Raw genomic sequence first — 11,435 nt, 5'->3', positions numbered from 1 at the left:
ACACAAGGCTTCCACCTAGTGGGGTCAGGGTAGATATAAGTAGTTTTACCTCGCAAGCGAAGAGCTTGCTTTCAGGATTTGAACTCATGACCTCGAGGTTAAAATGCAAACCACCTTACTGTTGTGCCGAGGTTCACACTCTAAGTTATTTTGCTAAATCAAAATCAAAATCAAATAAGGGTTGTGTTAATGAGTGCCCTAAAGGGCACTCTTTAAGGAAAGAAATATAGTGCCTTGGTATTGGAAATATAAGTCCAGCACTTCTCGATTACAAAAAACACAATTTTCCTATGCAAAATTGCCTCTTTTGCTTCCTTAAACAACGCCCTAAAGACACTTGTTAACATTTCCCTTCCAATAATTGGTTGGCTACAATCAGAAAAACCTGTGTATTCACATTTTTTTTAAATTTAGTAAATGAAGAGACACCATCCATGGGACATCTATAATGCTACTTTTCATAAGTAGCAAAATGATAATAACTTCCTCATATATTCAATTGTGCATCAGTAGTCGCAAATGGGGAGTTTAACTTGACTTGAAAAGTGCCCACCTGTGGAAATCCACCTGTTTAAAAAAATGACACACATTGGTACATAATAAAAATATCACAATAAGACAAACAAAGCAAATCAACCAAGGCAATTGAAAATATTTAGCACCTCCTCTGGCTCCAGAACCTTGGACCCCATACATGCTTCCTCCATCACCATATCCAGCCTATTTCATGGAAGATGAGGGATACGAAGTATTAGGATGGACTTGAGAAACATCAACAAAATTTTGTTTGTAAACGGATAGAGAAAAGAATCACACGGAACATACTTGTGAAGGTCGGCCTTTCTGCTCCGTAGGCAGATTTGGGTTGGTGAAGTCCCTGTGAAACATGAGGACAGACTCAGAAACAATAAATAAAACTCTAAAATAAGATTAAGAAGTGAACAAAAACAGAAATGTGAGAACTGTCAAAATCACCTTGAACGATCATTATTGTAGTGCACTTGTAACTCGTCGAGGCTGCAATTAACATGAATTAAATGAAGAAAATCAAGAGAGTAAAGGAAAGAACACAGTTTTTTTTGGGGGAGGGGGGGATATGAGTCCCAAAACCCAGAAACCAATGTATAATTAAATTGCTGAATTAAGTTTAGCCTACTTTGAGAACTGAATTTCCAGCTGACAGCAGCCATCATATATATTGCGTGCCTAGAGATTTCCACAAGTAAAATCATCATTTCAAAAAATACTTATACAATATCAAAATTGACATGCCAAAGCCAATCAAAGTAATTATACCTGAAGTGTAGTTCTAGCAGTAACAGCACTCTGACGTGATTGATACTGGATAAGAGCCTGAAAGCCTACACAGTTTTGCAAATACAAGATGAAAGTTAAACAAATAGTAGAACACGCAATAAACATGCATAAATCAAATACAACAATAAACTTCATCCAGAAATATAAATGCATTGATAGTCCTCATTCAATTACAGAGCATATACATATTGTCTTGAAAAAAAAGGTGAACCATTCCATAACACCTTAAAAAACAGGACCATAATGAACCACACTATTTTATTTTCCCATTTACTACAAAAAACAAAAAAATTAGTATATTTTCAAAATAAATTACTGTATGATCAAAATATACCCTTGATCAACCTTGATAAATTTCCAAGATCACAAATAAAAATCTTAACAGAAAGAGAAAGAGAAAGAGAAAGGGAGAACTCTGAGAGAATCTGACCAGCTGGCTTCTGAAACGTTACAATCTTTTCAACATATCCATGGGGAGAAAACACTTGATGCAGCACATCCACTGTTATAGGATACATCATGTGATGAACTGTAACTAAGAGAATTCGGTTTGGCTGCGCATCCAGAAAGTTGCCAGCAGCAGACAGCATAGAGAAAGAGAAGAGATAGAGAGAAAGGAGAATAAATAGAGAAGTATATGATAAAGTGAAAGAGAAAAGTACAGAACAATTTAACACACTCAGCCCATATGGAAACATGAATGTTGTAAGGGGAAAACGTCATAAAAATAAAGGATAAAATAGATGCCAAAATAAAAAGGGCTCATCAATTTTCTGCCTTTTACATAATCAGCAAGTTGAGGCATATATTTCTAAATTAAAAGGGTAAAAAAATGTGAACCTCATCTTCTCGTCCTTGATTTTGATCCATTGTAGTTAGTTCTTGATGCGAGGAAAACTGCACATAAACATTTCTTCCCCTAGAATGAAACATAAAGAGAAGATAATATAAGACAGTAACATCCGGGGAGTAAATAGTGCTTTTCCAAATCCATAGATATGAAGTTCAGGCAATTGTGCTTTTCCAAATCCGGGGAGTTATCAAAATAATATTCAAGGCAATTGTGCAAAGATTTAAAAGAGAAATAAACAATCGATCTATACCTTATGCTTGGCTGAACATTTGCATAATATTGTAAAGCATTAACTGCAGAAGAAATATCTTGCATTTGGAGAAGAGCCTACAAAGATGGAAGGTTATACAAACAATGAAATTAAAACTAAAAACTATATGGGAAAATGGCTCATCCTGAATTCTAAGAATCTAAAGCAAGCAGAATGTTCCATGTGAAGACATGAAGAAAACCTGATTTTTCGCACGCAACATCACAAGCTTTGTTATGACTCCAAAAGGCTGAAATAGCTGAATCAAATCATTCTGCAACCAGACGAGTTACAATTTGTAAATATTTCAAGAACATAGAGCTTAAAGAGGGATGGAACAGGCTCGGCTCTGGTGTTGTAGTTGGTTGTAGATTTTTTTAGTAGTATTAGCAAGAATGAATTGAAGGCGATACTAGACAAATGCTATTATTTTATGACACAACTTGGAGCGTTATCTTTAAGGAGAAGTTTTTGCATTTGCCATGAGATAGGGTTCTTTCTTATCCTTTGTCAATCTACTACTTTATTATCTTTATATATTACAGGCCAGTAAAAATTTTAGCTTCTTTGTAAGGAAAGAACTTCTTCCTATTGTAAACAAAAAATGGTAATTGCACTGAAAAACAAATTGAAGGCCGAATGCTAATAAGCTAACTTATTGAACTGAAAGTGTTTGATAAAATTAGCTGATCAACTAGATGAAAAGTGTAAAATGGTGTAAAAGAGCTTATAAGTCACTTCAACCAGCCTCTCAAACAGGGCTTATAAAACCCAGACTTTTCTAAAATTCCCTCTAATCAAACAAGAGGCTAAAGGCTTATTTTTAGTAAGATAAGCTTGTTAATCGACTTATAACCCCCCTCTCACGTGTTGAGACACTAAATCTCACTTTAAACATACTTAGGTTGGCTTTTTGAGACTTTCTTGTTCCTCACACGAGCATTACACTTGCAGACTCACTTTCTACTTCCTCAACCCTACTGTTCCAGTAGCACCCATCACTTCTTTTTTCCGGCCAATCGCAGTGATATTTCAGTATCAAAGATCCTTTGCAGGTCTGTTCACCTCTATTGTGCTTCCTATCCCCTTCACAGGTTTGTGCTCCTCTATTTTTTGCAGCCCATCGCTTTTCCGGCCAAGCACAACCATTTCTCAGCAAGCCAAGACACATTCCAGCAGGCATCCATCATTTGCAGGTCTTTGGTGTACTGACCCCTGACAGAACTCTTTGTGGGTGTCACCGCGCCTTTCATGAGTTCTCTGTTTGTAACCTTTGTTAAAATAAGTTCTGTCTCCAATGATTTCTTCATTATTTATTGTAATTATGACTGTCTTTAATTTTGTGCATTTTTATTATCTTTTAGCATTATTGTGTATAAAGGGTGAGCCTCAGCATAAGGGTAAGGTTGATTGCCTTGTGACCTAGAGGTCATGAGTTCAAATCCCGAAAATAGCATCTTCTCTTGCGAGGGTAAGGCTGTGTACATCTACACTCCTCAGACCCTGCTAGGTGGGAGCCTTGTGAACTGGCCCACCCTTTTCATAATTGTGTGTAGTATAAAACTATAAATTATTCATATTGTTCTCTAGACGTCCTAATAATGGTATCCCACTATCTGCTATCCCGCTATAGTTTTTCTGGGGTCATTACTCCACTATCCAAGTTTGCCTAATACATATGAAGTACGGGTAAAAAGAGGTGTTGCAAAAAGTGTGTATCATTCCTCATAGTTCTAGTCACAACTACTCACAAGTCACAACAGCATTAAAGCTACTAAGCCATGACATAATCATGCTACAAAAACTAATGACAAGTACAAACCACACAAAAAGGGAGACAGAGAAAGAGAGGACATACTTCAGATATCTCATGTCCGACATTTCGAACGTGAATGACCTTGGAAGGTTCAGCCATTGCAAATTACCTGTAAAAACAGGAAAATATTATTTTAATAAAATACTAAATAGCTCTTTTCTTTCTCTTACATTTCAAATTTAAGGGCAACATCAAATACCAACTATAATTTAGTCCAAATCAATCTGAATGCAAGTAATTGAAGTAAAATTTCAAATTTAGGCATAAATAAAAAATCTTCTCAGAACCCAATTCACAATAAATCAAATAATATCCGAATGGATAAATCGTGGGTCTTTTAAGAACTAAGTGCAAATCGCATAAAAAATCAAACTTTAGCTCTTGCTCGATCAAATTGAAGAAAAAATCAGATACCCATTTCAAGACCCTAATCTAGGATTATGTAGAACAGAGTATTAAAGAAAAATAGGCACACAGCTTAAAGGGCATCTCAAATTTGGAACAAAGAGCCCAAAACGCTAATCAAAACCGTGAAACCTTAGCACATAACACAAATCATTTAAATTGAGAAGGTAAAACTTAGAAACATGGAGAGAGAAAAAAGAGAACTTGCCTGAAGAGAGTGAGAGACGGGAAGAGGAGAAACAAAGGGTTAAACAGAGACCCTACTTAGGCCAAAACAAGGAAATTAGTAGCTAAATTATTTGTGGGAAAAGTACAATAACACCCAGAACGGGTGGAAATGACCTGATGTGTCATTTTTTAATTATGGGTCGGAATAAAATTTAATTATTAAAATTTTAATTTAAATATATTTTTCAATCTATCATAAGTTATGATATACTTTTATGCAATATTGTGAAATCCGAGTCGGACGTCAAATTGGGAGAGGTCTCGTATTAGATTTAACCGGTTAAATGGTTAAATCGTCCGATCTGAACACATGATTTCATACACGATTAATAATTTTTATCTATAAATATATAGTTATATATAAATGTAAAACTTTATATAATTAATAACTATGTATAATTATATTGAAATAATACTTCTTCATCTTTTTTTGGATCGTAGTAAAACAAAATATTAGAGCAGTGTTCCATTTTTTCTTATTTTTAAGTGAGTCGTCTGGTTTACTTTCCGGGTTAATTCGGTTTAACTGGGTTTAACACGGTTAGACCGGATTTTCCCCGATTCAAAACGGCCCAACTCTTATTTGGTTAAGACTGCAAACCAAAACCGTTTTCAAGTCCGGTCAGACCGTCCGGTCCAGTCCGATTCTAACAACACTGCTTTTATGAAACAACATATGTCTCCCCACCCCAAAAATATCATATGTGCAAGTTAGCGTCTGATATGAATTATCTTTTTAGTTTCACTTTATAAAGTCTGAGATTATAATCTATTAAGATTATAATTTGTGTATGCTAGGGTACCTTAGTTGGAAAATCAATATAAACTAATATGTTTTGTTTGGATAATGTAGAAAAATTGGTTTTTTACATAGTAAATTGCAGAAAAGTTTACGAGGTTATTTGTTTATGTTATGATTATTTTGGTTGTTTTTTACACTATTTTTAAATATACGTTTTTTAAAATTTACTATCATATATATTTTTACTATGAATTTTTAAATTTTTAATATTGCATAACAAAAGATAAAAAATATTAAAATAAAATATAATATAAAAATCAATGTCAATATTAAAAAACAACATAACACACAAATAAATGAAAGTTGATAAACTTGAATTACATAATTCACAAAATAAATAATACACAAATGTCAAGGTCTATGTGATCTTTAGGTATTTCATGGAGAAAACTATCAAAGTTATTATGCTGGCCCATGAGGAAACAAGTCCTCTTGGTCACAATTTTGTGGGGCAAATTCTGTTGGGTTTTGTTGGTAAAGGCACTGGTATTGTCGCTAAAGTTCTAAAGTCTATGGTAGTTATGGGGTTTGGTAGTGATTGAGATGGAGAACAAGGAGAGTTACGAAGTTTGATGGTGATGATGTAAATGATTATGGTGTTTGGTGGAAGAGAAATAAAATTATGATGGAGTAAAATGGAAAGTGGGAAAATTGAAAAAAAAAAAAAAAATCAACCATGATCTTCAGCTTCTATCAACCCAAAAAATAAGCTACCAAAAAATTTAAAAGTATATAACACTAGCATATTATTTAATTTAATTTATTGAGTTTAGCAATGTTATTAAAACCGATTCGGACCGGATGGTTCAACCGGAGAACCGGCCAACCAGTTCCATAACCGGTACAAAACAAGTGTTGTGCCGGCTAAGCATCAAAACCGGTGTAAACCGGAGAAAAACCAGTGAACCGTGTCAAAACCGGTGAACCGGCCGGAATTTGATGGAACCGACCGGTTCATACATGTAATTTTAAAGAACCCCACATAGGCACATACCACATAAAATTACAAACCCTTCCTTCATTCACACGAAATGATCTTGCAAATATTTCTATCCAACCCTCATCTAATGACGTTGGTATGTTTTTTATTGCATTGTCAGTTTTGATTCTAATAACTAATTTATTTTATTGTTAATTTGTATGAAAATTGATGTATGAAAAAATAATATTGTTGTAGATCAATTAAATTTAGAAGATGATGATGATGCACAACTCAACCCTATGGAGAATGTGAACCTAGTTGAAGACAACGTTAGTCAAGCTTTGGACTTAAATGGTGAAGAAATAGAACCTTAATATGAAACAACTTTGACTCCTTGGTGTTAAAGTTTTAAATATATAATATGTTTTGTAGACTGAGTTATGAACTTGCGTCATATGTTTCGAGTTTGTTAAGTAAGACAAGTACATGTGGATTACTATTTGTATTTGTAATTTAGACTTTGGATTTATTAAAGTTGTTTGTTTATGAGAATTCTTACTTTGACTATAAATATGGATTATAAATTTGAGTATCTACATATTAGATAATTTTTGTTACAAGTTGACACACACATATATATAAGCATGTATGCCCGATTTAATCGGTTTAATCCCATGCGGTTTAATTACTGAACCACTGATTGAATCACTAAACCACTAAACTAGTACCCTCACCGGTTTGATGACCGATCCGGTTATAATAACATTGGAGTTTAGTATATATCAATCTAAAGTTTAATTTTATTAATTTTATTTTGTTTTAAAATAATGATGACTAACACATGAATGATATATAATTACAATATAAAAACTCTTATATTGTTAATATATGAATATTAAACTCTTATTTATTTGATAATTATTTTTTATTTAATGTTTTAATTAAAGTTTATTTTATAAGTAAAAATAATATGAAATATCATATGTTTTAACTTGATGAGTTTAATATTTATATACTATACGATAAAATGGTAGAGACTTTATCATTCATGTTAATTATTTTTATTGAAGAATCAGTCATTATTAATTGACAAATCATGTGTTAACAATATAAATGTAATTATTTATACTACTATATAAAATCAAAACGTGACTAAGGGGTATGTTGCTACCCTACTTTCATGGGCGCGATGGGAATTATGTAAATAAATGAAATGGAGTCATCATCGATATTTTTTAGAGGGAAAACATGAAAAAACTAGTTTAAAATAAGGATTGGTCTGCTCAGAGAAAAAATTAAGTTTGAGAGTCAGTTATGGATGAGGAATGTGTTAGACACCTCGTACGGCCCGTTATAAAAACGGTACCTAGACCAACCATGTGGATATTATTTCAAAATATTAATATTACCCTCACATTATTATACAAAAAGAAAGACATTTTTTTTTATATTTTTTGTGCCTGACGGGGAAATACATGTTCCTACGTATCTCTAGCTGCAATAGAAAAATCAAGGTTACGTAGTTCTTTCAGAAAAAAGGTCGATTGGTTGATATATATAATTTAAAATAATAGGATAAAATAACGCGACAAGGCACGAGTCCCATAGTCCACTATCCCCTCCATGACTTAATTACATTGTTTTGAAAATATCAACTTGAGGTAACGAGACAGAGTACAAGTCTTATAGTGCACTATCTCTCATTGATTTAATTAAATTACTTTTAAAAATGTCAATTTGAGGTAACACGACAGGGTACGTGTCCCATAGTTCACTACCTCTTTTTTATTTAATTAAATTACTTATGAAAATGTCAATTTGAGGTAACGTGATAGGGCACAGGTCCCATAGACCACTAGGGGGTCACATGCAAAGAGAGACATCGGGAGCAAATAGATAATGAGGAACTCTGGGTCAAAAATTAATTGAGACCATTGGGGGTCACAAGACACAACACGAGACCACTAGGGGTTTGAGTGCAAAAGGAGACCACGGGAACACACACATAATGAGGAACTATGGGTCGAAAAGAAAATGAGACCACTAGGGGGTCACAAAACACAACACGAGACCATTGGGGGTTTGGGTGCAAGGAGGACCACGGGAACGCACAGTTAATGAGGAACTCTGGGTCGAAAACAAAATGAGACCACTGGGGGGTCACAAGACACAACACGAGACCACTAGGGGGTCGGGTGCAAAGAGAGACCACTGAAATGCACGGATAATGAGGAACTCTGGGTCGAAAATAAAATGAGACCACTATAGAGTCACAAGGCACAACATGAGACCACTAGGGGGGTCAGGTGCAAAGAGAGACCACGAGAACACATAGATAATGAGGAACTATGGGTCAAAAACAAAGTGAGACCACTGGGGGGGTCACAAGACACAACACAAGACCACTAGGGGTTCGAGTGCAAAAGGAGACCACAGAATGCACAGATAATGAGGAACTCTGGGTCGAAAAGAAAATGAGACCACTAGGGGGTCACAAGACACAACACGATGAAGACAAAGGACTCAGTGAAAGCTTAAAGACAAATGAACAAATCAACATGCCAAAGATTCAAGAGCTTCATGTCTAGACTAGAGTCTTAGATATGTCTTAGTTATTGAGTCTAGATTAGGTAAACCTAGATGCAAATCTCAAAATGTCTAAAAACTATCATATCAATTACATGAGACATGCATCTAGTTTATTATATGTTCATGCATTAATCATGTTATTTGTGCATTTTAGGCATAACATAAAGGTAAAACATGTATAGTTGATAAGCATAACATATAGGTAGTTTACCAATTAACATCTTAATTGAAAATACGTCAGTTAATCGATTAAGTAAAGCTTTAATCGATTAATGTGGAAACCGTTTTAACAGGTTCAACAAAAAACTGAAAAACAGATTTCAGTTATTCTCTAACAGCACGTTAATCGATTAATAGGTAATTTAATCGATTATCTAGGTGAAAAACAACTTTTCTAACTAAACTATTTTGTTAACAGATTTCAAATACGATTTGATATATTCATACATTCATATTAGAATTTCTAGGTTGCGTATTTTCATGTTCAATGTATATCATATAGGCAGAGGGAAATACATATGAGATTAGAGTGAGATAGTATTATGCTTAGGATCAACATATCTTCCATTGCATATTATCAAATGAGTTGTTCATCCAATCTTGTTCTTGCAGGATTCTTTTACTACTGTTTAGAGATCTATTAAACGGGAAAATCACATGTTCTTCATGATTTTCATCTTATTCATATTCATAGTAATTGTGAGATTTGTATAGGTTTATAGCTTGTTATTTATTGTTATATTGAGCCATTTTAGTGCTTCACATTACTTTGATTCTTTATATTGTTTGTGTAACAAGCGATTGGGTAAGGTCAAAACAAGGTATAGGTTCTGGGAACTCAAGAAGGGACCATTACCAAAATGCGATTGGTGCCAAATGTGATATGAAAATGATAATAAATTTAATCAGGCCAAATAATACCAAATTAACTCATTTTAGGAATATTAGTCCAATAAAATCTAAAACACTAAACCATATGAAACAAAGTCAATTAGGTACCAAGAATAATCAATCATACTAAATTAAGGTTATGAATAATGTGTAATATATTGCTCATTAATAACTCCCTAGTTACTAACAAAAAATGACCCAGTATAACTTGAGAAATATGTTACAGGTATGTCTACGAGCACATGGACAACATTGGTATCTTGATAGTGGATGCTCGAGACATATGACGGGTGATAGATCAAAATTCCTAGATCTATCCTTGCAAGAAAAAGGATTTGTCACTTATGGAGACAACAACAAAGGGAAGATACTTGACACCGGTACAATTGGCAACTCAAATCAGGCCGTGATCGAAAATGTGCTATATGTTGAAGGTTTGGAACATAACCTCTTGAGTATCAACCAACTATGCGATAAAGGTAACCGTGTATGTTTTGATTATGAGTGTTGTATTATTCGTGATAGTATATCTAATAAAGTTAAGTTTATTGGATATTGTATAAATAATATCTATATGGTTAATCTGGAGGATGTCACTACTCTATTTTCAAAATGTTTTATATCCAAAGAGGATGACATATGGCTTTGGCATAGGCGTGTCGCTCATATTCACATAAAGCATCTAAATAAATTTGTCTAAAAATAATTTGGTTGATGGGTTGCCAAAACTTGATTTAAAACTCAAGAAACTTGTGACTTTTGTCAAAGATGTAAACAAGTTAAAAACTCTTTTGCTAAAAAGAATATGATATCCACAACAAGACCTTTAGAGCTTCTCCATATGGACCTGTTTGGACCATCACAAATTATGAGTTTTGGTGGTAGCTTTTATGCTTTAGTGACCGTTGACGATTTTTCTAGATTTACATGGACATTATTTCTTTCGTCCAAGAGCGATGCTTTTAAATCTTTCAAAAACCTTGTCAAGCAAATCCAAAACCAGTTTAATCATAAGATAGTATATATTCGATCCGATCATCGTGGTGAATTTGAAAACCATTTATTTGATAAATTTTTTAATATATATGGTATTATGCATCAATTTTCGGTCGCTCGCACCCCTCAACAAAATGGAGTTGTTGAGAGGAAGAATCGAGTCTTAGAGGAGCTTGCTAGAACAATGCTAAATGAAAGCAAAGTTCCTATGTGATTACAACTTGTTATGCCTACAACTTGCTATGTGATTAATCGTATACTCTTGAGGCCTACTTTTTCAAAAACTCCATATGAACTTTTAAAAGGCCGTAGACCTAATATTTCTCATTTTCATGCTTTTGGGTGTAAATACTTTATACTAAATAA

At 33.8% G+C, this 11,435-nt stretch overlaps 1 protein-coding gene across 2 annotated transcripts in view; it reads right to left on the bottom strand.

The window, feature by feature from the left end:
* Positions 1 to 4,959, bottom strand: part of LOC109338406 (polypyrimidine tract-binding protein homolog 3-like) — a 7,846-nt gene extending 2,887 nt beyond the window's left edge. Inside the window, exons 1-12 of one of the 2 annotated variants that reach the window (XM_019575638.1) lie at positions 4,850 to 4,959; positions 4,279 to 4,345; positions 2,623 to 2,694; positions 2,421 to 2,497; positions 2,158 to 2,236; positions 1,748 to 1,871; positions 1,297 to 1,361; positions 1,157 to 1,206; positions 976 to 1,017; positions 826 to 877; positions 663 to 720; positions 554 to 567 (exon numbers count right to left, since the gene is read on the bottom strand). In XM_019575638.1, coding sequence (XP_019431183.1) covers positions 554 to 567; positions 663 to 720; positions 826 to 877; positions 976 to 1,017; positions 1,157 to 1,206; positions 1,297 to 1,361; positions 1,748 to 1,871; positions 2,158 to 2,236; positions 2,421 to 2,497; positions 2,623 to 2,694; positions 4,279 to 4,335 — 690 coding nt within the window. In that variant the 5' untranslated portion in view covers positions 4,336 to 4,345; positions 4,850 to 4,959. Of the gene's footprint in view, positions 1 to 553; positions 570 to 662; positions 721 to 825; positions 878 to 975; positions 1,018 to 1,156; positions 1,207 to 1,296; positions 1,362 to 1,747; positions 1,872 to 2,157; positions 2,237 to 2,420; positions 2,498 to 2,622; positions 2,695 to 4,278; positions 4,346 to 4,849 lie in introns of both variants that reach the window. The other variant, XM_019575639.1, reaches the window with a different exon arrangement.
* Positions 4,960 to 11,435: the final 6,476 nt, after the last annotated feature.

This window comes from Lupinus angustifolius, unplaced genomic scaffold (genome assembly GCF_001865875.1).
Source record: "Lupinus angustifolius cultivar Tanjil unplaced genomic scaffold, LupAngTanjil_v1.0 Scaffold_24_15, whole genome shotgun sequence".
Classification (NCBI taxonomy): domain Eukaryota; kingdom Viridiplantae; phylum Streptophyta; class Magnoliopsida; order Fabales; family Fabaceae; genus Lupinus; species Lupinus angustifolius.
Note: the sequence above shows the minus strand (reverse complement) of the source record. Positions and strands in the feature narration are given on the sequence as shown.